This window comes from Pantherophis guttatus, chromosome 9, assembly GCF_059756535.1.
Source record: "Pantherophis guttatus breed Tessera chromosome 9, ASM5975653v1, whole genome shotgun sequence".
NCBI classification, from domain to species: domain Eukaryota; kingdom Metazoa; phylum Chordata; class Lepidosauria; order Squamata; family Colubridae; genus Pantherophis; species Pantherophis guttatus.
The window spans coordinates 15,129,474-15,145,441 of record NC_142071.1 but is presented as its reverse complement, the minus strand read 5'-3'; the positions used below and the strand labels follow the sequence as shown (position 1 = coordinate 15,145,441).

At 41.9% G+C, this 15,968-nt stretch overlaps 2 protein-coding genes across 4 annotated transcripts; one reads left to right on the top strand and one right to left on the bottom strand.

Moving 5' to 3' along the window:
• Positions 1-205: 205 nt before the first annotated feature.
• MAK16 (MAK16 homolog) lies at positions 206-9,390 on the top strand. Its single transcript, XM_060693519.2, has 10 exons — positions 206-325; positions 1,202-1,251; positions 2,296-2,405; positions 3,044-3,108; positions 3,743-3,894; positions 4,043-4,097; positions 5,176-5,250; positions 6,453-6,563; positions 7,935-7,991; positions 8,268-9,390. Exons 1-10 carry the CDS (start codon positions 311-313, stop codon positions 8,460-8,462), a joined length of 885 nt encoding a protein of 294 aa, XP_060549502.1. The 5' UTR covers positions 206-310; the 3' UTR covers positions 8,463-9,390.
• TTI2 (TELO2 interacting protein 2) lies at positions 7,516-15,967 on the bottom strand. Of its 3 annotated transcripts, none has more exons than XR_015729364.1 (7): positions 14,355-15,967; positions 12,548-12,734; positions 11,681-11,773; positions 10,532-10,719; positions 10,290-10,433; positions 9,478-9,609; positions 7,516-8,866 (listed from the first exon to the last, which is right to left on the bottom strand). XR_015729364.1 is itself a non-coding variant. In XM_034436902.3 (7 exons), the coding sequence occupies exons 1-7, from the start codon at positions 15,014-15,016 to the stop codon at positions 8,696-8,698; spliced, it is 1,608 nt and encodes a 535-aa protein (XP_034292793.1). In that variant the 5' UTR covers positions 15,017-15,967; the 3' UTR covers positions 7,516-8,695. The 3 variants fall into 3 exon arrangements, 2 of the variants coding, with proteins under 2 accessions (XP_034292793.1, XP_087731835.1); XM_034436902.3 differs by having other exon boundaries at positions 9,478-9,640; XM_087875709.1 differs by lacking the exon at positions 9,478-9,609.
• Between the last annotated feature and the right edge of the window lies 1 nt (position 15,968).

The following is a 15,968-nucleotide window of genomic DNA, read 5'->3' as shown; positions in this document are numbered from 1 at the left end:
CAAGTTAAGAAAAAGAAGTGTCTTTAATTTAATATGAGATGCCTTAAATAGATTTTTTTTGTCAGGGGAGATAAGGCCCCAAGGTGGGCGAAAATCAATGGAACTGATTTCTAATAGGGGAAGAAGCGAGCAGGATAAAGTTCCACTGAACCCACCCGTGCACCACGGCGCGCACGCCTTCCAAAATCTATGGTGGAGCATGCGCAGTCGTCGCCCTGCCTCGCGGAGTTTGTCTTCTGAGTTCTCGCGAGATTTCCGCGTCCAGGCTTCCATCCTCGTCTTCCTGGCGCGGTTGCTTCGCGGCGGTGAGATGCATTCAGACGACGTGAGTTGGGGGAGAGGTGACCGGAGATCCCGGGCGGGCGGGGAGGAGTTATTGTGGGAAACGGACGTGGTTCCGTTCGGAGGCTACGGGGACCGCCAGATGCGCTGTCGCTCCCAGATGGGCTTCCTCCTTCCACGTGGGAGCGGAGCTTGTTGAGGCTGGACGCGCCTGGGCTGCATTGAGCTTTTAGGGCGAGTACTTGCCAAGAGCCCTATTCCTCCTAACTACAGCCTCAAGAGAAGAGAATGCGGTAGCATGTACGGTTTTATCCACGACTCCAGCATTAGGGTCTGGGTGTAGACGCTAACTCTAAGCATGTACAGAATGCTATTGCTGTATACCTGACTCTAGCATTAAGATCTGGGTGTGGAGAGGAGAGGAGAGGAAAGAAGAGCAACCAGAATGTGTGTGTGGAAATTTGCAGACAAAAGACAAAAAAGGCAAAACATGTTTACATTTCAATAGAAAGCTCAACTATATAAGGTACAGATATGCTTTATATATGCTTGCTTTGATGGCCTTTTAGTCTATATCGCTCCCTGTTTGTACATATTGCCAATTGCATACAACATATGTATTTTAATATACTAATACGGTAGATCCCTAGAACAGCATTGCTTCGTTGTTCTGCTTGAATGATGTTGTAGCCACATGACATCTTCCTGCTATTTTATTAAGGAAATTGTATGTCCCTATTAGTAGAGTGCCCAAGGTAGCTAATGTAAGATGAAAATCGGTAAACTAAAACAATGGCATCAAGTGTGCCTCATTGTTAAAAGATAATTTGTTTGGTTCACCAAAAGAACCTCACCAAGATGTCTACGTTTTCAGTTGAAAAGAATGGGAAGAATCAGTAACACTGTCTTTTCCTCTTAGATTGTTTGGGATACTCTTGGAAATAAACAGTTCTGCTCGTTTAAGATCAAGTGAGTATTTTTACTATATATGCTGAATTCAAGGGTTAGAACTGAAGGGAAGATAACTAGTGTCTTCTAATGTTCTGGATTACATGATTGATCTATCTCAGGCGCCATGCCAGTGATTACTTTTTATGAGATTTATGGTCAGAACATTTGAGACACTCCAGGTGGTTTTCTCTTGGGCTGGATTTTTTTGTACAATGAATTTGAATAATGAATTCACTCACATTTTCCTCAACCAGCATGCTTGTAAGGAGACTGTTATAAAAATTATCAGCAATAGCAATAGCACAGACTGTTTCATAGCCCTTTACAGCCTTCTCTAAGCGGTTTATAGGGTCAGCATATTTCCCCCAACAATCTGAGTCCTCATTTTACCGACTTCAGAAGGATGGAAGGCCGAGTCAACCTTGAACTGGTCAGGATCTAATGGCTGTCAATCTGCAGAATTAGCCTGCAATACTGCATTCTTTAACTGCTGAATCACCTCAGCTCATCTCGGCCCAGAAATATCTGTTTGCAGTTGAGTAGAATCCTTAATGCCATAGCTCAAAGCAACACCTAGCCCACTTTGACTGATTTTACACAGTAAGCAAGGCCAGCCTTGGTCAGGACTTGTATGGGAGACTGCTTGTGAATTCCAGGGTTGTTTGCTGAAATGGAGAGTTTTAAAACATCCTGGAGGAATGTAATGCTAAACCACTTTCGTTATGTTGCTGAAGAAATTGTAGAAAGGCAGGACTGGGACCTGAGGACACTTACCTTTTAGAATCTTTGTACTATCCAGAAATCGTGTTTTTGCATTACTCAAATTACAGTATATCTACATAGGGAGCAGTAGTGAATTTTTAAGGATTTATTTTTCTTGGCATTCTTCCTATATACAAAGGTGCATTTGGACCATGGGGATTTTGGATATTGCAGTCCCAAAGCACCTGGATTGCAGTTTGTTATTAGGCCTAGTGATTCTGTGGTAATATTCAATAATGAAGATGAGAAATAATGCATGGTATTTAAAAGGGACTACCTTTACAACTTTTTCCTTTACAGAACAAAAACTCAGAGCTTTTGCCGAAATGAATATAATATAACAGGCCTGTGCAATCGCTCATCCTGTCCCTTAGCCAACAGTCAATATGCTACTGTTAAGGAAGAGAAAGGTAAGTGTTCTTACTGTGGCTTTTCAATATCACAGTATTTTTGCTTTAATAGAGCAGGACTTGTTAAGGTCCATCAACAGTAAGATTTGAAAGAAAATTAAACGGCAGCTTAGATTGCTGCAAAAGCAATAATAGTATACGAATTTACATGCTGACAGTGACTGGGTGATTACTGCTGTTAATAACAAAGAATAATACAAAAATACAGAAACAGTTCAAGACAAAAGATAGGAAAGGAAACAAACATGAAAGGGAACAAGGAAAAGAAAGAAAGGGATGTCAGTTGTCCTCACCAAAAGCCTGGCTGAAGAGCCAGGTCTTTTAAGGCCCTTTGAAATACCAGCAGGGTGTGACCTCTTTAAATCTCAGGGGGAAACTCATTCCAGATGGCAGGTGCCGTGACAGAGAAGGTGCACTTCTGAGGTCCAAATTGATGGCATTCTTTAATTGATGGAGCCCAGAATAAGGCATTTACCCTGAAGATAATTTCCTGGGAAAAGGCTGGGATGTTGTGAGCATCAATCACAGGAACCTGTACAATGTATGGGTTAATGCTTTTGGGGCAGATAGCTTGTTATCTGTAAGTAAGAATGTGGCAAAATGTTTCATATCACTGCTTATTTTTGCTCATGTTTTAGGACAATGTTACCTTTACATGAAGACCATTGAACGGTCTGCTTTTCCCAATCGGCTCTGGGAACGAGTAAGTTCTTTTGTATGTGCCAGGACTGAATTTGGGATCTTTTAAAAAATTCCTTTTAAGTTTACAGTTGGGACTGACTATCCCTGTAGACAATGATAGCCTTTTTAAAAAAAAAGATATTCAGTAAAGAAAGCATGAAGAAGTGTCCAGTTGTAATGATCTGATTGCTGGCATTATTGACTTGGAAAATATATCGACCATCGGTATTTCTGTGAAAGTTAATGTTGATGCACACAAATCTATGGTGTGAATGTGACCCTTATTTACTTCCTGTTGTCCCATCTCTAAAAAAATAATGTTCTCCTGCTTCCTGCTGATATTGTAGATTCTCATTCTGCTTCAGGTTTTAGTGTTGCCCTTTCTCAGAAATAGCAATAGCACTTATATATACCTATATATCACTTCATAGTGCTTTACAGCCTTCTCTAACTGGTTTACAGAGTCAGCATATTGCCCCCATCAGTCTGGGTCCTCAATTTACTGACCTTGGAAAGATAAAAGACAGAGTCAACTTTGAGCTAGTCAGAATCAAATTCCTGGCAGTAGGCAGAGAGTCAGCCTGCAATACTGCATTCCAACTACTGCGCCACCATGGCTCTTTGCTGCATGCCTCCTCCTCTTTCATTTCTGGCAGGTCCGATTGAGCAAAAACTACGAGAAAGCATTAGAGGAGATTGATGAGAATCTCATCTACTGGCCTCGCTTCATCCGGCACAAATGCAAGCAGCGCTTTACCAAGATCACCCAGTACCTGATCCGAATCCGCAAGCTGACACTGAAGAGGCAGTAAGTGGCATTGCCTAGGCTTGTCCAGTTCAGCAGGGGTTACCGCTATAAGTGTGAGACAGGCCTGTTGCTGGCCTGAGAGAGCTTCAGCTTCTTGACACCTGGTTTGCTTGACATCTGTTCTATCGACAACATCTGTCTCTTTCAGGAGGAAACTTGTTCCGTTAAGCAAAAAGATTGAAAGGCGTGAAAAAAGACGAGAGGTAAAACACCTTATCTGGCACACAGATTTCTTTCTTTCTTTCTTTCTTTCTTTCTTTCTTTCTTTCTTTCTTTCTTTCTTTCTTTCTTTCTTTCTTTCTTTCTTTCTTTCTTTCTTTCTTTCTTTCTTTCTTTCTTTCTTTCTTTCCTTTCTTTCTTTCTTTCCTTTCTTTCTTTCTTTCCTTTCTTTCTTTCTTTCTTTCTTTCTTTCTTTCTTTCTTTCTTTCTTTCTTTCTTTCTTTCTTTCTTTCTTTCTTTCTTTCTTTCTTTCTTTCTTTCTTTCTTTCTTTCTTTCTTTCTTTCTTTCTTTCTTTCTTTCTTTCTTTCTTTCTTTCTTTCTTTCTTTCTTTCTTTCTTTCTTTCTTTCTTTCTTCGATTTATATGCCGCCCTTTTCCGGAGACTCAGGGCGGCTTACAATGCATTAAGCAATAACCTTCATACTTTTGTATATACCTGCCTAGTAGGGCTTTCGCCCCCCCCCCCAAGCGGTGTTTGTTTTTATACAAAGCCAGCTTATTGCCCCCACAATCCAGGTCCTCATTCTACCTACCTCGAAAGGATGGAAGGCTGAGTCAGCCTTGAGCCTGGTGAGATTTGAACTTGCAGTAATTGCAGGCAGCTGGTGCTACTTAATAGTACTTTAGTCTGCTGCGCCAGCAAGGCTTTGCTGTTTTGGCTTTCAAAGCAGCCCCTGTAGAAATTCCCAGGCTCTGCTGCTGTTTTTAGTTGTTGCAACATTTTGACCATAAGCTCTGGGTGCTGGCACCTAGTGGACACCCTTGCCCCATAAACTCCAGGAGTTCGCCTATTTGATGAACAAATCCTCAGATGGTGTTCCAGTTTAGAGCGCTAAGATTTCACCCTGTCCACCCCTTTGGAATGTATCTGTTTATACAGAGTTGTATTGAGCATGATAACCAAAAGTACATATGCATGACGCTAAAGTTTTTTTTAAAAAAATGGCCTTTGGAAAAGCCTTTTTTTTTTTTTGAGGAGGATGGAAGGAACCAACCCATTCTCACATAGTACTGTATTTCATCTTCCACTGTCCCGTTGACTTGTTCGTTTTTGTCTACTAGGAAAAAGCCTTAATTGCTGCTCAGCTGGACAATGCAATTGAAAAGGAATTACTGGAGAGACTCAAGCAAGATACGGTATGATCTCTTAGCAGGAAGATCAAAAAGGAGTTGGGTTGCCAGGCCATTTACATAGTGTGGAGGAAAGGCACTCAGGTAGCTTATCTGCTCTGGCCTTTATGTCTCAGAGGCAAGAGCTGAATTGTGATATTTAGTTTAAGCAACAGATTCTGAGAGGGAGCAGAAAATAATCCCTGGAATTCAGGAAGAGTTTACTCAACAGCTGGCAAGTAGTCTGGACTGGAGATTCCCAGGCTTCCTCTAAGTCAGGGGTGTCAAACTCAATTTCATTGAAGGCCGTATCAGGGTTGTGTTTGGCCTTGGGGGGCCAGGATGGGCATGGCCAGTGTCGGTGTGGCCAACATCACTTGTGTTGGGGGTGTCTGTGGTGGCCTGAGCGCTCTGCCAGCGAAAACAGGCTCCCAAGCTCTGTTTTGGCTGCGACAACCTGCAACCCTCTGCCAGCAAAAACAGAGCTTGGGAGTGCCACCCGTGGCCCTTGATCTCCATTTTCGGCTGTGATGGCCTCCTGTAATCCTCTGCCAGTGAAAACGGAGCCTTCACAAGCTCCATTTTCGCTGACAGAGACACTGCAGGCCGGTCCTTCGCTGTTTCCAGGGTGGCCCTGTGGGCCAGATCTAAGCACCCCACGGGCCAGATCTGGCCCCCGGGCTTTGAGTTTGACACCCCTGCTGTTAGTTGTTAAGAGAAATAAGAGTTAAGATATAGTGGTGGCGAATCTATTCAGGATTCCAAAACCCTCCAATAAAGGATACATAAAAGAAAAAAAAGTATGAAACATATAGTTAACCTTTAGAAATTACCATATGGAGAACCAATCTTATTGTCAAAGTAGATAGACCAGGTGAAGCAGTTAATTTTAGGCTATTTGATTTATGAAGATCATTGTGAAGGATGTAACTTATGATTTAACAAACATCTGAGAATAGTGGGTCCCCTCAATCCCTTAAATCAGGGCTGTCAAACTCACGGGCCGGATGCGTCATGTGTTGGCCTCACCCCTGCCCGGTTTAGTGAAGGGGGAAAAAGTCCCGATATATCACGTGATGCCACGAGTTTGACACCTCTGCCTTAAATCAAAGCTTCACTATAAGGCAAGATGCAGCAATGCCTTCTAAAGTGACTTCAGTGGAAATTAGCACTGTTACAGATCTTCGGAAGTTGTCTTAACGTGTTCCTGTTCTTGACATTTTCATTAGTACGGCGATATCTACAACTTCCCCATCCATGCTTTTGACAAAGCTCTGAAGCAGCACGAAGCTGAAAGCGAAAGTGACTCAGAGGTGGAGAAAGAGGCAGAGGAGGAACAAGTAAAGCTTTTAAAATTCTTGCTGATTTTCTTCAACCAGTGGATGGGGAAGAGTGCTGAACACATATATGTACCTGCAGCAGTGGGGGATTGCATGTATTGAAGGAAAAAAAGGCTACAATGTACAGCTTTCTATTGCATCGTCGTCATAATCTGCTCTTCTGTTGGGAGGTCTTACTGAGAGTAACAGAAAGAATAAACATCCAGTCAGTAAATATAAAGTTTCCACCAATTAGGATTGCACCCCCCAGAAGGCAGAGATAATCTGTCTGGGGATTCTAGGATCTGTAGTCCTAACTTGGCACTTCAGAGGAGGGTAAGATGGTAGAATAGTGTCTTGGGCCCTACTTTATGGCTAACCCAGAACTTTAGATTGTGTTAAAAAAGCCAAGCTTCATAATGGTTGCAGTACAGTAGGTTCATTAACTTGATGCATCCTGCTTCCCCAAATGAGGTGTCCACAAAGATGGTCCTATTTCCTTCCTTGAAGGCTGGGAGTTGGGGGTTGAAATATCATAAATAAAATTTATATGCTGCCTGATTCTGAGCAACTGGGGGGGAGGGGCGCTTACAAATTGTTTTTAAGTAATTTTTATTATTAAAAATTTTACATAAGTTTAAAAAACTACAGAAACATAAAAGGTAGGAAAATCCATAAAGATTCCCATATTAAATAAATCAATAAGCAACATTACATTTATATGCTACCTGATTCTGAGCAATTCTGGATGGTTTACAAATTATTCTTTAAAAATTTTATCATAAGATTTTACATAAGTTTAAACAACTAGAAATATAAAAGGTAGGAAGAGAAAGTAAAATGTAAAAGAACAAAAGAGAAAGAAAAAAAGGTATTTAAAAAAGTGTCTTCATAGTAATTGCCATCTCCACTATTCCAAATCGCATTTTGTGGTTCTTTTCCCCCATAAACGGACCTTTTAAACCAAAAATCATTTCAGTTTCATTTCATTTTTATTGATTTTCAGCAAAAAGTCCATAAAGAGTTTCCAGCCTTTTACAAAAGTAACTGTAGTTCTACTTAAACAAGTCAATTTAGCCATCTCTGCACACTCAGCCATCTTCATTATGGATATGTCTGGAGCCTTCCATCTTTGTGCATGTAACAGCTGTATACTATATATAAAACTGGTCCATGAGACTTTTCTAGTTGACTGTCCATAAGTCCTAGTAAAAAATATTCTTTTTAGTGGTTTACAAATTGTTAAAAAAATACAAGAAAACAACAGAAAATGAGAACAAAGATGACAGAGATAACAAATCAAGATATGAACAGAGAAAGGAATGGTTGTTATACATGAACAAGTGCTACTGCTCTGTGGATCAGTTATCTTTTTTTATGCTTTCCTTGTAGGATTTGAACAAGAGGGAATATGTAGAAGTTGATGAGAGTGATCTCAGCGATTTTGAGGTAAGTGCAGCCCATTGAAGATTGCAATTCAACAATTTATAAGACCCCAAGATCATCCAAGAACAGCAATGAAGTAATTTTAATGTTAATCTTATTGTTTCTGGGGATCAAAGAGACCTCAAATTGAAAGCAACGACTTTCAGAGGTAGTTCCTGCAGTGCAGCCATTTGGTGGAGAATGTTGGCAGCAAGGAAATATACAGTGTTGGGAGTAAGTAAAATGTGTTTGGATTGCCTCCCTGTTGTTTCTAACCTTCCTTTTTTTTTTCTATTGAAGGAAATGGATAAACTGGAGTCAAGTAGCGAGGAGGCGACATGCAGCGAGGAGGAAGAGAAAGAATTAGAACCCAAGTCTAAGGGGAAAACTCCACTGAAAGGGCCATTTAGGCGGAAACGAGCTTATGTTGAAATAGAGTACGAGCAGGAAGTGGAACCTCTGTCCAAGTCCAAAGAGACATTACTTGGGAGTTGAGGACAAAAAAATACTTGGACTGTGAAATAATTGTACATGTCTTCACCATGGAACTGCCTGGAGGCTTTTTGTATAAAAGAGATGAAGGAATAAGCAAACTAGAACAAGTGAGACAGTGGCTTTCTGTTTTTAGTATTTGCTTCTGCTGTCCTTCCCAACAAGCAGACGTGCAAAAAAAAAAAAGTTATTTTCTTTTACTGTTACTGTTAAAGAGCAAGAACATTCTCTCATTCTTAAAAAACTGAAGTTTTTCCGTCCAGGTTCAAAAAACAGGCATCCCCTTCACCAACATCTCTCTGGAGTTTTTCAGCAGACAAACTTGTGACAGGATCCTCTTGTATTTGCTGTAGGCATTCCTTGAGGTGTTCATTTTCACAGCTTTGGTAGACTCCTTGCAATAGGACCTGGCAGAGAAGGAGGAAGAGATTATCTATTGCTTTTTGCTCTGTCCTGTTTGTTTCCCAGGCAGCATCACACACTTAGATCACTGATAAACTTTTCAGACTTCGTAACTTTAAAAGATGGATGGACTTCAAACTCCCAGAATTCCCCATGCTGGTGGAGATGAAGAGTTCTGGAAGTTCAAGTTCTCATATCTTAGAGTTGCCAAAGTTTGAAAAATACTGACTTAGTTTATAACTGTCTATGCTCTCACATTAGATTTCATGCTTTCTGTCCTGAATTCTTGTCATCTTACCAGGCTGTGCCCTGGAAGAGATACCTTCCGAAGGGAGGGGAGGGACATTTTTTAAGACCAGGAAAAATATCCTCAGAGGTCCCTTTGCAAGTTCAAATAAGAAAAGGAGAATATTAAGAATGCTTCTAAATGGGTTTTTAATAGACGTGTATATTTAGACTTCTACGAAATGAGAGGAATTCTGAGCATGTTAGATCAACTCTTAGCAAATAGATATACAAATCAAACTTATCCCCCAAAGTTTCCTTCTCTTCTGTTGAAAACCTAAGTTGCTTTTTCCACACCTTCGGTTTACCTTAGGAATGAAACTTGGCTCACCTTCACCTGTCCTTGGGAACAGTGATTCAACAAGAGGAGGCATTTGGTGGCTCTCTGAAGCAAAGTTGCTTTCACAGGTTCAGGGATGATGCTCCTATCTGTGACCACATCCCACATCATCCTCAGCAAAGCCTTGAGAATTATAGCAAGACGACAAGTCATTCTGTGGCAGGAAGATGGAGATTTGGTTGGTAGGACTATTTCTGGAGACAAATGATCCCCTGGTGTACCTGGGAACCCAAATCCAACCTAGCTGGAAAAGCTACATGCCTGGGATCTACTGACACAGGATGGCCTATGATCATTATAATAGTCAAGATAACCACTGTAGCCTTGACCAATTATTTAGTGCAGCGATCCCTGACCTCTGGGGCTTAGTGACCCAGCTGGGAAGGAGAGGGGAACTGGGATGTGTGAGCAGCAGGCTGGCGTGTGCATGCACACCTGCGTAGCTCAACTTATCTCAGTGCATGCTTGCGTGGCCTGGTTCTGAATAGCCATGGCCCAATAGCTGGGGCCCAGGGTTGGGGACCCCGATTGACAGAGCTGGAGTAAAAGAATCTACTTTTCAGCATGTTTTCTTGGCATGAATGCCCCTTTGATTCTAAAAGCAGCAGTTTGGGGACTTTTTTCCTCACTGAACTGTACCCCAAATGCTTCTGCCTCATAGGATTACTGATCATTTATTCCACAATTCTCCCCTTCTGATATACAATGCATATATACACATCTATCAAGTTTTGTGGCGATTTTCTTTGGCTCTGTAAGGGAGGCACCCAAAGCTTTTAGGGTTCATGCCTCTTCTTAAATACCTAGGCCAGGCGTACTCTATCGTATACTTCAGTGTTTCTAACATTGCAATCCGAGCAGCTTCCTCTGGTCCATCAGGGATTTCCAGGTATCCCACAATCACTCGCTGCAGCCGCTTCAGATGATGAACAATCCGGATGCCGAGCCTCTCAAAAGACAAATTGGTTCAGAATTAGAAGCCATGTGAGAAGAGGGCATCCCTCCTTACCAAGCAATGAAGATGAATAGATGGGGCATTTTTTACCTCTCAACAAAGGCAGGCAGGCTCTTGGCATATATTCTCCGCAAAGAAAGCTGGCTCTCTGCTTCCATGTGGGTCAGTAACAGCTGGAGGACTCTGTCAGAGGCTGTGACACGTCGGGGTTTAGGGGACAACTGCTGTGGGGCTCTTTCCAAGACTAGCAGCACGTCCAGTATGCACAGCAACACAACCTGGGTTAGGGATGAGAACAGCTGTATCTGAGCATCTGCTAGGGACAGATGTCCAGAAAGAGTGGCTGAGAGGTGAATTCTCTTCTTTTATTCTGTCATGAGATTCCCTGCCATGATACTCAGTTAGCTTGTCACCCTCTAAGCCTGACATACTTAGCAGGTGGTTGAAATTATATGTTCGAGCTAATGTGCGCTGTCTTGTACAGAATCTGGCAAAATCAAACACTTGCCCAAGTAATAAGTGTAAGTCAGGTAAACACAGTATTTATATTAAATACACCTTGGGTGAACTCGGCCACTGTTTTTATTGCACAGGCTTGATCACAATTATCCAGAAGTAAAATAATTCTCAAAGGTTTACTTGAAGGTGGAATTTTAAATACTTGTCTTCCTTACTTTTCCATTTAGGGAGATGTTTATGTGAAGAAAGTCCCAGATTTAATTCACAGAATCTGGAAAGTCAAAAATTTAAAATAAAACAGAGCACAACTACCATTACCATTCTAGAAAAACCAATGGCAAGATTTCTAAAAAAGCCTTCTCCATTCTCATCCAAGATTCAGCTTTGAACCTCAGCAAACACCATAGTGGACCTTGTCTTGAGAATGCCATGCTCTGTACATCTCTTGATTAACTGGGCAGCCAAAAGAACAAGAAAATTTTATGTCAAGAGAGGAACAGCAGAGTTGCAGGGCATTTCTTTCAAGGGGTCCAAATTCAGCCCAACAGCAATTATATGATAAATATGGATTAATCATTTTCAAATAGGGATGTTGAGAAGAGAGCAGCAATCTAAAGATTTATCATTTCTCTATGACCGGAATATGTTGAGATGGGATGGCTTGTATAAGCAAAGTTAAGGCTGAAATTCTAGGGTTGTTTAGATAAGGAATGAGCCCAGCTAAAATCAATGACAATTATTTTTGAATAAATACTTGCAGAGGATTATGCTGTACATTACCTGCACAAGTTGAGCCTCCCTGCTGTAGAGATGGTTAAAGAGAGCATGATACACAACCTGAACTCTGTTAAATTGGCCAAGGACAGCTGCTGGCTGCAACAAGAGTACATCCATATGATTATCTCAGCTGGAGGTATATTTAGCTGGGTTATGCAACAGAATCATTTTATGACATTATGAAATTTACAGGTACATGCAAATACACATCTAACATCATTCCTTTTTTGTTATATTTATGCTAAAATTGAAGAAGACTAGGAAGACACTAAACATACAACTGAGGTTTTAATATAACAGTTTTAAGAGCATTGGTTCATATGCTAGGTTTTGCATATTGTTTTCCCTTTTGCTTATTTAAACTCCTATTCCTAGGAGGAAGAGGCATGTGGAAATAATCAGATTGCATATATCTCTTTTCTGCATAAATACAATATTTATCTCCATTAATACTGTATACTTATTAGCTCCTGTCTATGCATGTTTATCCCCATTTAAATCTAAAAAAGCAGCCATAAACATCTCCTTTCCACAAAGACTGAGTTAGTGAAATAGGGATGTTGAAAACTGAGTTGAATAAGTGATTTAAATCAAAGACTAACCCTAACGCTAACCCTATCTGTCTAATGCTGCTTATTCTCATTACTATTTCAATGTCAAAACAATTTTCAAGACACCTTAATGTTTTTAGTTGTGTCTGCTTCAGGCTGATATAGGAGAATAATTCTTTGTTCTAATCAGCTGAGATTTAATAGCCATTTCCCCCATCTTATTTATCTGTCTGGAGAGAAGAGAATTTAGGAGACTATAGCCACTGCATGTTTTTGCAGGGAAAGGGCAAAATAGTGTAGGCATGCAGTTTCTCCTTACCACATTTTGAATAATATGATGTAGGCACCGTACACCCAGAATTTTATTTTCTACTCGGTAGTCATCTGACAGCAGTAGTGAAGGTGGCAGAACTTTTTCCAGGTGATCACCAAGCCAAGGTCTCTGAATCTCCTGGAGCACGAAGCAAAACACGTACTTTGTTGCTGGGTTACACTGCCATGTTTCTCTGAATCAAAGAAAGAAAATAAGGGTTAGACAAAGAGAATTCCCCACCCCTTAGTACATGATTCTTTTAAACTGAGATGGCAGAGACTATTTTTCTTGAAAGCTGATTTTGTCAGTGAACTGAGTCTCCAGAGAAGGGCGGCATATAAATCAAATTAAAAACAAAAACAAAAAAACTAAACTCTACCTTGTGGGACTACTTCTATATAGATTTCATTGCATTTGAAAGTGAAAATAGTGCCAAGAGGAAGAACAAATAATTACTTATTTGAAATTCATTTCATTGGACTTCAAATTCACAGTAGGCATGAAAGAAACCAAATTATTGTAAATCATCTCTGTACAATCTTTTTCAATGCACCCTCCAAAGAGTCCACTACTTTGCCTGGTAAGTGGATGACCTGTCAAATTACTCTTATTATTTGGAAGATTTTTCTAACAATCAATACTGCCTTCCTATAACTTAAGTTTACTATTCTGGGTCTTGCTTTTAGGAATGATAGATAGAACAGGTCTTGAACCTCTGCATGATGTTCCCTCAGGTACTTTGAGAATGCAATTGCATTCCAACTTCATTGAATTTTCTCAAGCCTAAACATCTACTTCTCAATTTCTATGTCAGGGTTCTAAGTAACATCCCCAACGAAATAAATCTCCAAGGCTCGAGTTTCCTCAAAGTTATATTTTATTAGAGATACCATATTGGCACATCTGGGAAAACCTGAATCTGAAAGTTTCCAGGTTTTCCCCACCCAAAGAAAAGTTCAAGTCCCTGCCCAACACCCACAAGTCCATCACATGGTCCAATCAAACATCGTCCCAACTGGAGATGTCTCCCAGGTCCAGGGCAAGTTGTCCTTGACTTTCTGAGAAAGGAATGTTATTATGACTATACATCACCCCTGCTCCATACAATCCCCCCTCCCTGTTTCCCACAATAGTAAATGTGGCAGGTCTGAAGGCCTAATGCAAAAGATGGCTTCCAAGCCTGACATTCTTTTTGTTAGTCCAGAGTTCACCTTTTTTTGCTCTTCTTTAAACCTATTTCAGCTTCTCTGAAGTTTTCTGAAAATGTATTTAAAGGGGACCATATTATTTAGCCACTGCAGAAAATAAAGTGAATTTTGTTTGTATTGATGCAGAATAAAGCCACATTTGCCTAATTAGCAACTATGAAACACTGCTGACATATTCAACAGCAATATTCCTTTTTACATGTGGTATTATCAATCTAGAAATTTCTCATCCTATTTCAGTTTAAAATCAAAACTCCCATTTATTCTGATTACATTCACTTCTGAGCGCTGGCCCTATCCACTTCTTAAGATGACAATTTTTGGCAGAACATTTGAAGGCAAACATGATCCTAGACCAGAGAAAATAGCATACTCCCAATCCTAAATCATCACTCCCATAAGGTTTCTCAGTGGTCTCTTTCAAAGTAAAACTATACAAATGATGTGTCCTGATCTATAAACTCAATCACACAGTCAAGTTCAATTACAAGATTACAGGTAGTCCTTGACCTGTACTGTACCTGTACTGAAGGACATTTCAGACTTTATTTTAGGCTACAATAGAACCTACATCTTTGTTTTCAGAGATCAACACTCTCACTCACTTGGTTAGTTCTGGCTTCAGGCACTGCATCACCACAACAAACCAGCCACGTTCACCTTCACGTGTGCCTCTGAGGAACTCGGGTATTGATTTATACTCCAAAACACGCAACAGAGCATCCAAGAGCTCCTGAGCCCCACACTGACTCCTGGGCTGGGTCCATGGCCTCTCTGCCCCATGGGTCACTGCGCAGATGAAGATGGGTCCTGCCACTTGGTGAAGGATTGAGCTGGTAACTGCAGAGTCCAACCCCTCAAAGTCTTTCGCCTCTTCTACTTTGGCCAGGATGTTGCAGAAAACCAGGCTGACTTCCACTGCTCGCTCAGCTCCTGCTGCACCAAAAGGGTTTTCCCTGGGGGATCTTTCTCCCTGTGGCTCCCATTGGAGAGGCGCTGCGTAGCGGCTCAGGGCAACCACCAGTTCCTGAAGCAGGGCCGGAGCGGCCCCAAACAGCCACCGAGGGTCCGCAGCGTCCAGCAGGGCGGAAAGGTCTCTGACGAGCCCCAGCTTGGCTGTGCAGGAAGCCCCGCTTCCAAAGAGCCGCAAGAACCGGGGGAGAACCTGTTCTGCTGGGGAAGAAGCGGGGTCCCCCAGGTTCCCCGTGGCAAGACCCACCGAGAGGTGCTGCCCCGCAGGGCTGGGACGGGCCTTGTCCCCTGACATAGCGGCCTGCGAAGGCCTCACGCTCCCCAGCGCCGACTCCCAGCCTCTCCCGTTGATTCTCCTCCCGAGTCCCCGCCTCACAGGCCCGGCTGTCTCCAAACTTTAAAGTTCGGGCTTCCTTCTTTGGATTTCCTGGGTTTCAATTCGAATCGTTCTCAGCGCCATCCGGACTCAAGCCGATTACGCCGGAGAGGTCCAATCCCTACGAGACTCATGGAAGGAACCGCAGCAGCAGCCCGCTTGCAGCAAAACGGAAGTCCATCGGGATTGCCGCTTTCCACCGGAAGCGGAAATGTAGTCTTCTTTCCTCAGACATAGGAAAGCACAGAAAAAAGTGTTACGTAACAGAAAAAAGTGTTACGGGAACGGTCAAGAGGCTCCGAGGAGCGGTAGTTCTACAATTTGGGCCCACCGGAAACTGTGTTTTCCTTTAAACCAAAAACATAGGAAAAGAAGCGCTTTCTTTTCATTCTGCGTGAATCGGGGCTCATAACGGACGAAACGTATGCTTTCGGATTTGAGCGGAAATTAAGACTTTGAGTCAGTCTATATTTTCTCTAAGTTTCCTCGGCGGCTCCGCCGTTTTCTCCTGACTGTTTTCCTATGTCGCTTTCCTCAGTCGAAGCTGATTCTATTGCAGAATTTCCTCTGCAAAGGTTTGACACTTCTGCTTTCCCTTAATCATTGAGCCCTTGTCTGAAAAACAGCACCCCTCGTTGCCAAGAGTATCCGGAGGCGGGGCTGCCGGCGAATATATTAGCATATGTAATGAGAGCGCCCGATATTGGTTTCTGTGGGGGAAACAAGAAACGCCAAGACTCAAAGAGAGAAACCAAGAGGCCCTGCTTGTGTTTTTAACTCAAGATTCCAAATTTGGGACAGAGTGGTTCAGAGCGGGTTCATCATAACCTGAAAGCCAGCGGCATGGCTTTGCTAGCGTGGTTTTAGAATG